General features: G+C 55.8%; 2 protein-coding genes across 4 annotated transcripts in view; both read right to left on the reverse strand.

Moving 5' to 3' along the window:
• The window catches only part of THAP3 (THAP domain containing 3), an 8,524-nt gene extending 5,179 nt beyond the window's left edge, over positions 1 to 3,345 (reverse strand). For 2 of the 3 annotated variants that reach the window (XM_023215225.1, XM_023215224.1), the window contains exon 1: positions 3,109 to 3,262. In XM_023215225.1, the coding sequence (XP_023070993.1) occupies positions 3,109 to 3,182 (74 nt within the window). In that variant the 5' untranslated portion in view covers positions 3,183 to 3,262. Of the gene's footprint in view, positions 1 to 3,108 lie in introns of all 3 variants that reach the window. The other variant, XM_023215226.1, reaches the window with a different exon arrangement.
• Positions 3,346 to 4,410: 1,065 nt separating this feature from the next.
• PHF13 (PHD finger protein 13) lies at positions 4,411 to 15,003 on the reverse strand. Its single transcript, XM_023215223.1, has 4 exons — positions 14,612 to 15,003; positions 11,885 to 11,986; positions 8,088 to 8,622; positions 4,411 to 7,019 (listed from the first exon to the last, which is right to left on the reverse strand). The coding sequence occupies exons 1-4, from the start codon at positions 14,648 to 14,650 to the stop codon at positions 6,793 to 6,795; spliced, it is 903 nt and encodes a 300-aa protein (XP_023070991.1). The 5' UTR covers positions 14,651 to 15,003; the 3' UTR covers positions 4,411 to 6,792.
• Between the last annotated feature and the right edge of the window lie 458 nt (positions 15,004 to 15,461).

Raw genomic sequence — 15,461 nt, forward strand, 5'->3', positions numbered from 1 at the left:
GAGACTCCGTCTCAAAAAAAAAAAAAAAAAAAATCACATCTAATTTCTGGAAGCTTCTGTCACAGCTGTTAAAGCATTCTTAACAGGAAACCCGAGACCACGAGCATGGCCAGAGAGCCCAAGTGAGCTGTTTCCAATGCTATGTTTGCCAGGAGCCTGCCATGAGCCAGGCCCTGTTCTGCGTGCTGGAGAACGGGGGTAACGAGACAGTCCTCGCCCCCAAGGAGCTGATACTCTGATGAGCCATACACATGTGGACGGTGTCTTCCAGGGATGACAGATGCTCCAGAGAACGGACAGAGGGAAGCCCTGGGGTGGTCAGGAAAGGCAGCTGAAGGGGTGATATTGAGCACAGACTGCAGGAAGTGGGAGCGCGAGTGATGCGGGCTTCAGAACGGACAGCAGGAGCGGCCACTGACACAGGTCCGGCTGAGACAGCGAGAGGGAGTGGGGACTGCATGATGCAGAGCGCTGAGCAGTTGGGGAGTCCCCGGAGGCTCTAGGCAGAGGTGAGATGGAACCTGAGTCCACCCTGGTTGCTGTGGGACCAGGTGTTAGCAGGAAGTGGTACTGAGAGGGCAGATTTGGATGTATTTTGAAAGTCATGCAGTAAGGTTTGCCTGTAGATGGTAACATTGAGAAGGAAGGAGTTTCATGTTTGAGATAAAAGAAGTTACAGGAGGGCAGGTTAAGGGGATCAGAAGTTTGTTTTGTAGTGGATGAGCATGGTGGCTCATGCCTGTAATCCCAGCACTTTGGGAGGCAAGGCAGGCCGACTGCCTCAACTCAGGAGTTTGAGACCAGCCTGGCCAACATGGTGAAACCCCATCTCTATTAAAGATGCAAAAATTAGCCCAGCATGGTGGCACACTCCTGTTATCCCAGCTACTTGGAAGGCTGAGGCACAAGAATCACCTGAACCAGGGAGGCAGAGGCTGCAGTGAGCCGAGACTGCACCACTGCACTCCACCTGGGCAACAAATTGAGAGTCTGTCTCCAAACAAAGAAGTTTGTTTTGTATCTTAGGAGTTAAAGTTGAGGTGCTTTTTAGGCTTTCCATGTGCTGGGGTGACAGCCAGCCACACGCATCTGGAGACGTCAGTGTGGAGGCCAACCCTGCGGAACCGATAAGCCTGGGTGAGATGGGCCCCTGGGAGCAAGTACGGCTAGAAGCCACCCCTGGGCCATGGCCCACACCCCCGGGCTCCAACACTTAATGCTGGAAATAAGGAGGATCCAGCAAAGGAGACTGAGAAGAGAAACCTGCAGCCAAGAAGTGTACCAGACGCCATGCGAGAAAAGTGACCCAGGCTCAGGGGTCAGTTGTGTGAAATGCCACAAAGTCAATTAACATCACGAGGCTCGCTAGTGACATGACAGAGCTCTCATGGGAATGGAAGGAATGGCTTCAAGAGAGAAGGTGCGGCAACTCCATCCCCAGGTACATGCCTGACAGAGGCAAAACAGATAGATGCACCGCAACAAGTCCCACCAAAACTGGCCAAAACAATGTTTTTTTTTTGTTTTGTTTTTTGAGACAGAGTCTCGCTCTGTCGCCCAGGCTGGAGTGCAGTGGCACGATCTCGGCTCACTGCAACCTACACCTCCCAGGGTCAAGCGATTCTCCTGCCTCAGCCTCCTGAGTAGCTGGGATTTCAGGTGCGCACTACCACTCCTGAGTAGCTAGGATTTCAGGTGCGCACTACCACACTCCGGTAATTTTTGTATTTTTAGTAGAGACGGGGTTTCACCATGTTGGTCAGGCTGGTCTCGAACTCCTGACCTCAGGTGATCCACCCATCTCGGCCTCCCAAAGTGGTGGGATTACAGGCATGAGCCACCACGCCCGGCCTCCAGAACAATGTATTTGTCATCCAAAAAATGGGGCCACCCAAATGCCCTTCCATTGTAGAACAAATCGGTAAATTCTGGTACTTGTATTCAATGTGGCAATGAAAGCAAATGAACTGCAATCCACTCTGACAGAGGGCAGGATAGGGTTCTCCTTGGGCAGGAGAGAGGAGGCGGGCCTGGGAGCGGGTCCAGGTGGGGGTCTTCCCGGGGGTAGTGATGTTTTATTTCTTATTTTGAGATGAGGTATCGCTCTGTCACCCAAGCTGGAATGCAGTGGCAGGATTATAGCTCACTGCAGCCTCGAACCTGGGTTCAAGCAATCCTCCTACTTCACCCTCCTGAGTAGCTGGGACTACAGGGGCACGCTACCTTGCCTGGCTAATTTGTAAAAATTATTTGTAGAGACAGGGTCTCATTCTGTTGCCCAGGCTGATCTCGAACTCCCAGGCTCAAGTGATCCTCCCGCCTCAGCCTCCCAAAGTGCTAGGATGACAGGCTTGAGCCACCGAGCCCAGCCGGTAACGTTTCAGTTCAGTGGCATTCACCTGGGGAAAACTCGCTGGGCTGTGTACTTATGATTCGTGCATTTTTCTGTATGTACGTTATGCGTACTTCAAGCAACGCATTTATCACAAAACAGTGCAATGGGAGCAGAGGGAATGCGAGCCATGAGCACAAGCCGCCCTTCGGAGATGTGCCCAAAGTGGGTAGAGAAATGGTGCCGTGGCTGCACCTTGGAGAAAGCGCAACTTTGACCAAGGGCGATTGCTCCCGGGCCGGGCCAGGGGAGTGCAGCAGCAGACTCCAAAGCCTCCAGCATCCTCCCGCGACCCTGCAAAGTCCCTTCCCACTGCCCGGACGCCCCTTGGGGGGTCCACTCCTCCACTGCACCGCCCAGGTGCCGCGCTCCCTTCAGGGCGGCGCGCGGCGGGGGCTGTAGGGGCCAGGGCACAGCAAACCCCGGCCGCGGCCCGCTCGTCCGCTCAGCAGACACCTGCTCTGCTCCGGGCGTGTCCCGGCCCCAGCTCCGCCAGGTGCGCCGCTGACCCTCCGTCCGCCCCCCTGTGCGCCCCTCGCCGCATCACCACGGCGGGCGAGGCGGCGCCAGCCCCTCTGGGCCCAGGAGCTCGGCCTGTCCCCGGGCCGCACGCCCTCGGGCCTCCTGGGTGCTCCCGCCCGGCGTGCCAAGGCCTCGGAGTCGGTTCGCGGGCCCGGGGTCTGGGCCTCCCGCCACCCCGGGTCCCCGCCTCTTACCGGTGGAAGGTGAGCTGCTTCCTGCGGCTGCTGTAGCGGTTGCAGCACTGCCGGGCCGCGCACGACTTCGGCATCTCGAGCCAGGCCCGGCTGCCCCCAACAAAGATGGCGGCGGCTGGGCCTGCGGGGAGGGGAAGGACCTGCGGGGAGGGGCGGGGCCGCCGGGAGGTGGTGACCGGCCTGGCACGGCTCCAGGGCGCGCTCATCCCGCCATCCCGCCATCCCAGCCACCCGCGTCTCCCCAGGGTCGGAGCGGGACCCAGGGCGCCACGTCAAGGGGTGCTCCAGGCCGCAACTCAGGCCCGAAACCCCAACTCCTAGCCTTGGGCCTGTGCAAGTCTTACCCCATTCGCCAACGCCCGTCGCCTTTCACCTCCTTGCTTTGAGCACCCAGCCAGGACTCAAAGCCACTCACAGCCTTGGACAACTGGAAACCGAAGGCCAACCCGTCAGTGTTTTTAGGGCTTTGAGGTGTGAATAGGTCTGGACTCCTCGGACGTCACTGGAGGTGGTACTAGTTGACCACTGGTGGTGTCAGTTCAGAGGCCAGACAGCTCACTGCCTTAAGTTTGGTCACTGGGAACCCACAAATGTGAAGAGGCAAAAAGGGCAACCGAGGGGGAGGGAGATTCCAGCTCAGGCCTTGCAGAAACTCCGAGGAGGCTGCAGCTTTCTCAAAGCAGGCTATAGGGAAGGCATCATCTTGTGAGAAGAAAAAAAAAAATTGGTCAGGCGCAGTGGCTCATGCCTGTAATCCCAGCACTTTGGGAGGCCAAGGCAGGCGATCACCTGAGATCAGGAGTTCAAGGCCAGGCTGGCCGACATGGTGAAACCCCATCTCTACTAAACATACAAAAATTAGCCGGGCATGGTGGCACGTGCCTGTAATTCCAGCTACTCAGGAGGCTGAGGGAGGAGAATCGCTTGAACCCGGGAGGCGGAAGTTGCAATGAGCCAGGATCGCACCACTGCACTTCACAGCCTGGGTGACAAGAGCAAAACTCTGTCTCAAAAAAATAAATAAATAAATCAAAAGTAGGCTAACCACTCACTGGGGCTTGAGCTAATCCACAATCTGATGAAGAAACTGCAAGAACCATTCACATCTACTCATCCTGTGGTTTGTTTCTGAGGAATTCACCAGCAAGGTACATTAACTCCGTGGACATTTTCTATCCTGCTAAGTGCACACTGAGAGGCTGCCTTCCCAGAGACTTGATGTAATCATGGTTTGGGTAGGTAGTGAGTAGAGAAGTAACACAACTGTCCTTCAGCACACAACACAATTGCCTGAACCTTGAATCATGAACCTCAAAGTAGCAATATATTTATTTACAAAATATACAGTTTCACAGAAACAGCTTCGCTTTATACACATACTTTAAAATTACACAGAACCATGTAAACGATGTGAAGTGTCTGGCCTGGCCAAAGCTGACGGGAGGGTCTACTTTTGGGGTGACATCCCTCCCTCCCCTCACTTCATTAGCCACCAACCAGGAGCCCCAGATGGATCATGCCTAATTTGCATATAAAGAAGCTGATTGCAGCTGCCCAGCTCAATCTAACACAAAAACCAAGGTGTCTGACTTCTTAGACACCACCCACAGGGACAGATCTGCTAAAACAAAAATGCAATCAAGGAAACAAAATGGAGATGAGTAGCACATGCATTCCAGAGGCGTTGAACCTTTTAGCACACATGACAGTTGCCAGGGCCGGCAGTTCCACTCTAAAGTCACGTGGATTCTTAAATGCACCTTTAAAAGCTTGTGGAATTTTTTTTAAAAAAAGAAGAAAACCACTTTGGAGCTTTGGTTATTCGTGTGGTGAAGACACTGGACAGGCATTATCTCAGGGCAGATCTTTGGCAAATTCCTCTCCAATGCATCCTGGCTGTTTGCCCTGGTCAGAACCAGACAAGAGTCTGGAGAGAAGGTAGTTTCTAAACCAGCTTACTACTTTTCTCTACAGAACCTCCCCCTTGGAGATCTTCACAATAAACTGGCTTCAGAAACTATTTCTCTCTAGTTTCATGTTAATACAAGCAACAGAACTTTAAAAAAGTAAGACGGTTGGACAAGTGTGAAAGATACTAGGACAAAAAAATGCCTCTGATTAGCCAAATTACGGTTCAAGCCCCTTGGTGCTTCAGTGGGGGAAGGTGGGAAGAGTCTGCCTGGTGGCCTGGCACAAAGGTGCCACATGAAGGGGAGGCCCCCAGCAGGGAGAAAGCGGGCCCATCCCGCTGAAAACAAACATGACTCGCTTGAGTATTCTTCCCTTTCCATGCCTTAAAGAAACAATGCTTATGAAAACCTACCAATCAATTAGAAAATGTTTGAGAACAAGTACTTGAACTGCTGAAGAGCAGTGTTCTTTTCAGAGAAAGCCGGAGCCCCTCTCCCTTCCAGCCCCAGAACCACCAGTGTTCCGGGGCTTCCCTGCCCTCGAGCAGAGTTCTTTCACAGCCTCCGGCATCAACTCCCAGGTTTCTCCAGAGCTGGCCCTCACAGGGGCCTCCCAGGTCCAGGATCCCAGCTGACATCTAAGGAACTCGGCACAGTTCCAAGGGGTCATCCTGAAGGCCCATGTTACCCTATCACTCACTCACCAACTCCAAACAGAAAAAAAGGACTCAAGTCCTAACCTTGCCCTGTGGAACCGGCAGGCCAGCCTGTCTAAAGGGCACACGAGAATCACCCAACGGAGAGGCCTCCCGCCTAACTCTCCTTTACCCTATCATTTAGAGGAACACCATGCGGGTCCCAGTGATTGCCTAACCTTTATGCTGCTACCAGAATGAGGTGAAAGGAAGAGACGAGGACAGAACCTACGAGTCCCCACACTCGCAAACAGCTGGCCTGGGCCCCACCAAGACCTCACACACCAACTATGAGGGCGCTCAGCAAGAAATCAGCCAATACTTTTGGCTGTACCGTGCAAAAAGACAGGGTTTTTACATCGTGCAAAACAGGAAACTGAGTTATGAACATGGGCCACCTCAACCCCCCAACCAAACCCCTTTCCACAGAGAAGTGGCCACATTGTCCCTTTTAACAAACAGAAGGAAACCTAAGAACCACGAGCTGACCCGCCACCCCAGCGCCCTTTGAGGGGAGCCCGAGGCCTCCCGCCAGTGCCTCCCCCAGCCTGTCAGGCAGCAGCTGACGCAGGCAGAGGGCAAGCCACTAAGTAGGGGCAACTTGGATGGTTGCTGTACAGACACTTTTGGTAAAAGACTTAACACGCAAGAAAAAGCTTACACGTATGGCTGTTCATTAACAGGCCGGGGAAACGGAACACCTCTCCCCAACACAGTGGAAGCAGAGTAACAGCTGGCACTGAGCCCAATCAGCGGGAATCTCTTAGCGAAGATAGCAAAATGCACAGCTACCATGGACCCTCATTTTCAAACGAGCCAAACCCGCTGCACGTGGGTGTCCAGTCCACCTCCACTGCAGGGAACGCAGCTCTGGCAGCATCGCTGGCCGGCAAAGGTTGCATTCGGTCACCGGCTATGTACAGTTTCTACCTCGGACAGCCTGTCCTTTTGCTTAGGCACCTAAACGGCAGGGATCTGCCCGCACCAGAGCTGAGAGTTCTGTGCTCAACTAAGAGAAGGGCAAAAAAGCACACCGTCGCTTCCGATTCCACGCTCGCAGCCTCCTCGCCAGCCAGCAGTCAGTCCAGGAACAGCTTCCGGGAGCCCGTCCGCGAGCGGTTGGAACGGCGGATGTCAAACTTGGAGTCCCGGCACTTTTGGCAGACAAACACTTCCGGAACATTGGATTTCCGGATTTTCGCACAGGACAGGTGGATCCAGGTGTGGCACTCATTACACTCGATCATGGGGCGGCCGGCAAATGGCTTCATGCAGAAGCAGGTCACGAGGTCCCAGGAATCGTCATCTGGAAGGAAAGATACTCTTAAGGAGGGAAGACAAATTCCCGTCGTTCCTCGCCATCAGCTGGGTTTCTATGAAACCCACTACTCAACGGACCACAACACTTCCAATTGCCACTCGCAGCTGACAGTTCTCTCTGAAGGCACGAGGGGCTCCAAAATGTGTGGGAACCAGGTATTACCCAGGAGATGCTTACTTTTTTTTTTTTTTTCTGAGACAGGGTCTCACTCTGTCACCCTGGCTGGAGTGCAGTGGTGCAATCACACCTCATTGCAGCCTCAAACTCCTGCACTCAAGCCATCCTCCCACCTCAGCCTCCCAAGTAGCTGGGACTACAGGGACACACCACCACACTAGGCTAACTAGTGTTTTTCTTTTTTTCTCGAGACGGAGTTTTGCTGTCACCCAGGCTGGAGTGCAATGGCGCGATCTCGGCTCACTGCAACCTCCGCCTCCTGGGTTCAAGTGATTTTCCTGCCTCAACCTCCTGAGTAGCTGGGATTACAGGCGCACACCACCACAGCCGGCTAATTTATTTTATTTTATTTTTTATTTTTAGTAGAGTCGGGGTTTCACCATGTTGGTCAGGCTGCTCTCGAACTCCTGACCTCGTGATCTGCCCGCCTCGGCCTCCCAAAGTGCTGGGATTACAGGCGTGAGCCACCGCGCCCAGCCTTTTTTTGTATTTTTGCAGTGACAGGGCTTTGCCATGCTGCCCAGGCTGGTCTCCAACTCCTGAGCTCAAGCAATCCACCCGCCTTGGCCTCCCAAAGTGCTGGCATTACTGGTGGAGCCACCGCGCCCAGCCTGGATGCTTACTTGGATGCTTACTTAGAACTCTATCCTTTTTATGTTCTGAGGTCTTGGAATCTCAGCTGTCTCTAGCGGCAATCAACCCCTTCCTAAACATCTCCATATTCACATTCCTGCAGCTCTTCTCCTTAGACACTGGGGCTGTCACACTTTACAGAAGGAACCAGACCCTCTGCCCCAGAGAGATGACCATTTAATAAAATAACCTCTCCTCTAACCACCAGCCAGCAAGGGTCATCATCCTTCAGAGACCACTCACCTGAGTCCACCATGATGTCTTCATCATTGCCAGTGCTGTCCTCGTCTCGGAACACCACCTGCTTTCCCTGCCGGACGATAGTCCGTTTGCCTTCAGTTTTTATTTCTTTGACCTGATCAGGTGACACAGTGGCACAAGATCCACTGGAGGGAGTATCGGAGTCCCAGCCCGAGCAGGGGTCGCTGGGAGCCTGGGGGATATCCTGCAAGGTGGGACTCGTAGGGGTCTCCACATAGGGGTCAGTGGCTTCCAGCTTCAGCAAGCCACCCCTGTACTCCTCCTTCCCGGGCGCATCGCTGTCTCTGCGCTTTCTCTTCTTCTTCTTCTTCAGCTTGTCCGTTTTCTTTCTGTCCAGCAGGAAGTTACTGGGCTTGGCTCGCTGCAAGAGAGTGGGCTGCAGGTGGCTAAAGCAGCGGTCAGAGACTGGCAAGGGCACTGAGGGCGCGATGTCTGAGAAACCTGCATCCCAGCCGTCGCTGTCAATGGTACCAGCGGTGCTGTTGGCAGGGCTGGGGCTGCTCCTTAAAGGGAGTTCCTAAAAACATAAAGGTGGTGGATTCCAGTTACTGGTGACAAGATCCAGCCCAGACCAGAGCATCCCCAGCCACCCAGCCAGGTCAGACCTCCAGAGACGTCCGCACAACTTTGAGCTTCTCTACCCATCAGCATCACACTTGAAGCAGCAGTACCACGAGTTCTGGCCAGGCGCAGTGGTTCACACGCATAATCCCAGCACTTTGGGAGGCCAAGGCAGGCGGATCACCTGAGACCAGGAGTTCAAGACCAACCTGGCCAACATAGTGAAAGCCCATCTCTACTGAAAATACAAAAATTAGCTGGGTGTGGTGGTGAGCACCTGTAGTCCCAGCTACTTGGGAGGCTGAGGCAGCTCAGCTCAAGAATCACTTGAACCTGGGAGGCGAATGCTACAGTAAGCCAAGATTGTGCCACTGCACTCCAGCCTGGGTAATGCAGTGAGATTCCATGTCAAAAAAAAAACCAAAAAAACAAAAACCACAGTGCCATGAGTTTAATGTGATGCCACAAGGAGAGAAACTCCCTGCCGAACCCTCAGCCCCATCTTAGAGACAGGAAATTAATCCACGTGCAACAGGTGTCTGTGGGAGGGAATGCTGTGGACGCCCACTCCTATCTGCTCATCGCTCCCTGGTTGTAAAACCTCTCCTTCCATTTGCCCTCCCAAAACGTGTATTAAGTAAATTTAAATTAGTTTTGAGAATTTCCCGACACTCTTAAAAAACTAGACATTCCAAAATATTGCAAAATCCAAGTAGGTAATTACTGCCCCAAAGCGGTGAAGTAAACTCTATGGTTCCTTCAGATCACAAGTGTATCATCTGCAAACAGTGGCAACGTTCTCCTTGTTAGAAAACAGGCATTAGGCTGGGTGTGGTGGCCCACACCTGTATTCCCAGCACTTTGGGAGGCTGAGGCGGGTGGATCACCTGAGGTCGGGAGTTCGAGACCAGCCTGGCCAACATGGTGAAACCCCCTCTGTACTAAAAATACAAAAAAAATTAGCTGGGCATGATGGCGGACGCCTGTAATCCCAGCTACTTGGGAGGCTGAGGCAGGGAGAATTGCTCAAACCCAGGGAACAGAGGTTGCAGTGAGCTGAGATCACACCGCTGCACTCCAGCCTGAGCCACAGAGCAAGACACCGTCTCAAAAAAAAAAGAAAAAAGAAAAAAAGAAAGTAGGCATTAGCCACCTATGCTGGCAGTTTGCCTGCTAGAAATGTACTGAATGCAACTGGGCACAGTGGCTCGTGCCTGTAAATCCAACACTCTGGGAGGCCAAGGCAGGAGGATCACTAGCTCGCGTCCAGCCTCGGCAACACAGTGAGACCTTGTCTCTACAAAAAAAAATAAAATGATGGCCAAACACGGTGGCTCACGCCTGTAATCCCAGCACTTTGGGAAGCCAAGGCAGGTGGGTCACTTGGGGCCAGGAGTTTGAGACCAACCTGGTCAACATGGCAAAACCCTGTATCTACTAAAACTACAAAAATTAGGTGGGCATGGTGGTAGACCTGTAGTCCCAGCTACTTGGAAGGCTGAGGTGGGAGGATCACTTCAGTGCAGCAGAAAGAGGTTGCAGTGGGCCAAGATCATGCCACTGCACTCAAGCCTGGGCAACAGAGCAAGACTTGTCTCAAAAAAAAAAAAAAAAAAAAAAAGCTGGATTCTTCAATTTTGAGCTTAATAACAGAATATGAAAGAGGCCTGAAGTTTGAGCACCACAGCAGCTCTCCTCCAGTCCTGCCCTTTTCTCAGCAAGCAAAAAAAAAAAAACCTCCTTCATTTACATCAAGTTGTAGCCATGAGTCCCTGAAGACAATAATACGCATTTTGGGCAGCCAGGGAGCCGAGAGAGAGACAGCATGTGCACCGAGTCCAGCCATCTGGTTGAACCCCAAGCTCCACCACTAATTAGTGGGTGACCTAAGGCAAAGTTTTCCCTCTCTACGCCTCAGTTTCCTCATCTTATAAACTAGAGATAAAAAAATAGCACCTACCTCATAGCATTACAAAGGCCAAGAATAGCGTCCAGCCACGGTCAACAGTCAATAACTACAGACCCTTATTAAGAGCAAGCAGCAGCCAGGCGCGGTGGCTCAAGCCTGTAATCCCAGCACTTTGGGAGGCTGAGACGGGCGGATCACGAGGTCAGGAGATCGAGACCATCCTGGCGAACACGGTGAAACCCCAGCTCTACTAAAAAATACAAAAAACTAGCCGGGCGAGGTGGTGGGCGCCTGTAGTCCCAGCTACTCGGGAGGCTGAGGCAGGAGAATGGCGTGAACCCGGGAGGCGGAGCTTGCAGTGAGCTGAGATCCGGCCACTGCACTCCAGCCTGGGCGACAGAGCGAGACTCCGTCTCAAAAAAAAAAAAAGAGCAAGCAGACAGCCAAGTGCAGTGGCTCACGCTTGTAATCCCAGCACTTTTGGGAGGCCAAGGCGGGCATCATGAGGTCAGGAGTTCGAGACCAGCCTGGACAACACAGTTAAACCCCATCTCTAGTACAAATACAAAAACTAGCTGGGCGTGATGGCACACCCAGCTACTTGTGAGGCTGAGACGGGAGAATCACTTGAACCCAGGAGGCGGAGGTTGCAGTGAGTCACAATTGCACCATGGCACTGCAGGCTGGGCGGCAGAGCTAGACTCCATTTCAAACAAACAAACAAAAAGAGCAAGCAGATATCACATACTTTATTTGTAAATAAACTTCCAAAGTTTACTAAACTGGCTGGGTAGTAGCTCACACCTGTAATCCCAGCATTCTGGGAGGCTGAGGCAGGCAGATCACCTGAGGTCAGGAGTTCGAGACCAGTCTGGCCAACAAGGTGAAACCCTGTCTCTACTAAAATACAAAAGAATTAGCTGGGCGTGGTGGCGCACACCTGTCATCCCAGCTACTGAGGAGGCTGAGGCAGAGGAATCCCTTGAACCCGAGGGTGGAGTTTATGCCACTGCACTCCAGCCTGGGCGACAGAGTCAAGATTCCATTCCAAAAAAAAAAAAAAAGTTTACTAAACCATTTTCTAGACAAGCCTGCATTTTCTACCAGAGTTCTTACCAGTTTCAGAACCATTTCCCTAGCTAATTCTAACTCTCAAGAAACAGATTTCTGCCACACTAGTGACTGAGGTCACCACAAGCAGCCCCTTCCAAATCTACTGACCCACTGACCAGTCAGAAGCCCACAAGCTTGAGGTGGAGGCACTGGGGTTTGACTACCCATCCAGAAAGGTCTCAGAAACTCAGATTACCTCCTTGGGATAAGGGATGTAGCCAGCATAGGCCAAGACAAAGGTGCAGAATTTGTTGAAGTCTTCCACGGTCCTGCGCCTCTTGCAACTGGGGGAGTATTCCTATTAACGAGAGAGAAGAGGGAATGTGTTTGAAGGAGAGGCTACTAGGCAGAGTCACAGAAACAAAAGTAAGCTGGAACTTTTGTAGTCAACCACTCAAAAAATACCGTTAGATTTACACGGTCCACAAACAAGATAAGGTAAGCTGAGGTCAAGAAATAACACCATTTTCAGAAAACAGAAAGAGGAGTATTAAGACTTTATGCCAAGAATCCTGGGAAATCAGCTGGGAGATAAAAACGTGTACAAAGGACTATTTCTTAGAGCTCATGTGGCATTCTCTGACTTTATCTATTAGTCTCTACAGGCCTATCAGGAGAAGCTCTAAAAACTACTTTTTTGCTACAGATTTTACATTCTGAGTATGGACTGCTGCAGCAGCTGTAACTGATGTTAAGTGATTCAAAAAGCAACCACTCGCCGGTTGCAGTGGTTCACGTCTGTAATCCCAGCACTTTGGGAGGCCGAGGCGGGTAGATCACGAGGTCAGGAGTTCGAAACCAGCATGGTGAAACCTCATCTCTACCAAAAATACAAAAATTAGCTGGGCGTGGTGGCGTGAGCCTGTAGTCCCAGCTACTCAGGAGGCTGAGGCAGAAGAATCGCGTGAACTCGGAGGCGGAGGTTGCAGTGAGCCAAGATCACGCCACTGCACTCCAGCCTGGGAGACAAAGCAAGATTTCGCCTCAAAAAAATAAATAAATAATCAACCGCTCATTCTCTCATTCTCCAGAGTTCTCGGAGACCTGGACCCTGGAGCTGATTCCTGGCTGACCCTGCCAAGCTAGCACCACCTGAGAACCCCTCTCTCGTGCTCAGAGGGCCCCCTCCGCTCTCCCAGCAGTCAGGATGCCAGGCACCCAAATGTCTCAACTCACAATAAACCAGGAACTTTACTGCGAATCTTAGTCCTACATTTAAATGGAATAGTGGATGGAGGTTTTTGCTCGCGGGTCCCAGCCCCATTCAGTCTAGAAACACCCATCACAAGAAAAGATTTTCTCCTGAAGGAGAAACACGGAGAGATGGAGGTCTTATTTGCTCCTAACCAAAACAAGTGTGCTGTATTGCTGTTTATTCGCCCAGCACGTTCCCTGAGGTTCCTTTCAGTGCCTTGTCCGACCAACCCCCATTCTTCCCGAGGTGCTGGTACCCGGCCGCCGGTCTGCTGCGGAAAAGCCGGCGGGGAAATGGGGGGCAGGGGTCTCGGGCCGCCCCTACCGCCGCGAGGAGTAGGCGTTCAGCCCGCGGGTTTCCTTTCAGAAAGTCAGTCGCCTTAGAAAATTGTTTTCTCAACCTGGTTTAGGCAAACCTGCTCCTCTCCCACCCCCTTGGACCCCAGGGCCGTCCACGGAGCGAAGGCGAAGGCCCGCGGTGACCGCGCTCCCCGCACTGGCGAGCCTGCCGAGCCACGGTAACCGCGGGCCGCCACCCCGGCCTCCAACTCCCGCGAAGAACTTTTCTTTCGGCGGGGAACCAGCAGAAGTGGGTCAAGAACCCGAATGCCAAGTGGAGGGCGGCGGCGGCCTCGGGACGGGGACGCGCGGGAGGCACCGGCGCGGGAAATGGGGGGGGCTCCACGCCGCCCCCACCAGGCCCACGCCGCCCGCCCGGCCGCCTCCTCCGAAAGCAGATGGCGGAGCGGCCCCCACCCGCCCTCCCGCGGCAGCCGCCCCCCGCGACACTCGGCCCCGGAAGGTGCGGGGCCCATCCCGTGGGTATGTGGGAGGGGGCGCCAGGCAGGATTCGGGGGTCCCAGGCCTGGGGAGGCCCTGCGAACCCCCGGGGGCGGCAGCGAGACCGGCGGGCTCCTGCGCGGCCTCCCCTCCCCCACCCGTCCGCGGTGGCCGGACCCGCACTCGCGACCCCAAAGCGCCTCGGCCGGGGGGGAGGGGACCGCGCGGGGGGGCGGCCGGGAGCCCCGAGGGCAGATCCCCGGAAGGAGGGGGAGTGAGTCGGGGCGGAGCCAGCAGAGCCCGCGGGCGGGGGGCGGGGGCCCGAAGGGGGAGGCCAGCGCGCCGGGGGACGGTGGGTGGGGGCAGGACTCGGGTCCCCAGAGCGGGTGGGGCCCCCGAAGGACTCGGCCCCCGAGAGCCGTAGGGGGCGGGGGTCGATTGGGCCGCGCGCGGAGTCAGGGGGCGGGGCGCGGGCCACCCGGACCGGGGGATCGGGGGAGCAGCCGGGGGCCGCGGGAGCTGACCCCCGTCCGAGGGGGGCCTAAAACTCCTCTAGAGCAACCGGAGCTACGGGCGGGCGGCGGCTCGGACCGCGTCCCCGGGGGCGGGGAAAGAGTAAGCAGGCCGGTGGGGAGGGACTGGGGGCGCCGACAGGTCCCGGGGCGACGCGAGGCCAGAGAGGGGCGGCCACGGGGAGAGAAATAGGCGCAACGGCCCTGGGGAAAGGGCGCGGGGAGGACGCGGAGGGGACGCGGAGGCGAGGCCCGGTGGGGAGAACCGAGCGCGGGCCCGAGCAGGGGGCGGGGGTTGGGCTCCAGGGGGGGCAGACGAAGGGAAAGCGGGGGAAGGGGAGGGCGGCGCTCCGGGCGACCGGGAGTCCGGCTGCCTGAGGAGAGCAAAATCGCGGAGGGGGTGGTCGGGGGCGATTTGGGCGCACAGCTTCACTCACCTCCGAGTGGAAGGCGGCGGCGCAAGAGTCAGAGTCCATGTTCCGGGCGGGGGGCGGCGGCTGCGAGAGTGCAGGAGCTAGGACGCGGGAGCGGGGCCGCCCGGGGCTGGGGGCTTGAGCGGCTGCGCAGGGCGAGGGCGGACCCGGGAGGGGTCGCCCGGGCTGGAGGTGATGGGGGGCTCAGCGCGTCGCTTCTCAGGCTGTGACCCCGGACTGGCGGTCCCACCGCCGAGCGGAGTGGACGATGCAGCTCCCGCGGCGGTAGAGGCGGGAGAGTGGCTGCGGGGGGCGGCGGCGGCGGCGGCGGGCGGGAACCCGACCGGCCCCCCGACCTGACGCCCAGTTCGGCCCGGGTCTCGGGGGGGAGGGCGGGAGAGCCGTGAGGCCTGTCGGGAAATGTAGTCTGGGTGACGACTGGAAGCCAGCGGAGAGGGGGCGTGGCGCGGGGGGCGGGCGCGGTGCCTTGTGGGAGTGGTAGTCCACGGCCCGCCAATACTGCGCACAAAGGAAGCCTTGGGGACTCCAACCCCCATGAGGCTCCGCGGCGGCGGCCCGGTGTGTGGAGGCGGGTCTTCTGGACTCGAGGCCGCGGGAGCGGGGGTGGTGCGGGGGCCCGCGCCGGCTCGGCCGCGGGGGGAGGGGCAGTGTGAGCGGTAGCGCCTCGGTCTCGGCGGGCGCGGGGGCGGGGGTCGCTGCGGCGATGGGGGCGGGGCTGCCTGCCCGGGTTGCGAAGGGCGGCGGCTGGCACCTCCCCTTCCTCGTCTCTTGCTTGGGGTTCGCGCCCCTTTGTGGGGCGGGGGTCCCCGAGGCCCGGCCGGGAGTAGGGGCGGCGGGGGCGGGGACGCTGACG

The sequence above is a fragment of the Piliocolobus tephrosceles genome, chromosome 1 (genome assembly GCF_002776525.5).
Source record: "Piliocolobus tephrosceles isolate RC106 chromosome 1, ASM277652v3, whole genome shotgun sequence".
NCBI classification, from domain to species: Eukaryota; Metazoa; Chordata; class Mammalia; order Primates; family Cercopithecidae; genus Piliocolobus; species Piliocolobus tephrosceles.

What these genes read in the sequence shown, in the direction of transcription:
- PHF13 (XM_023215223.1), bottom strand. Translation starts at nt 14,650, where the DNA reads ATGGACTCTGACTCTTGCGCCGCCGCCTTCCACTCGGAG. An exon ending in ACATCCCTTATCCCAAGGAG is followed by an intron (nt 8,623 to 11,884) that starts GTAATCTGAGTT and finishes TTATGTTTTTAG; the next exon opens with GAACTCCCTTTAAGGAGCAG. An exon ending in AGACATCATGGTGGACTCAG is followed by an intron (nt 7,020 to 8,087) that starts GTGAGTGGTCTC and finishes CTTTCCTTCCAG; the next exon opens with ATGACGATTCCTGGGACCTC.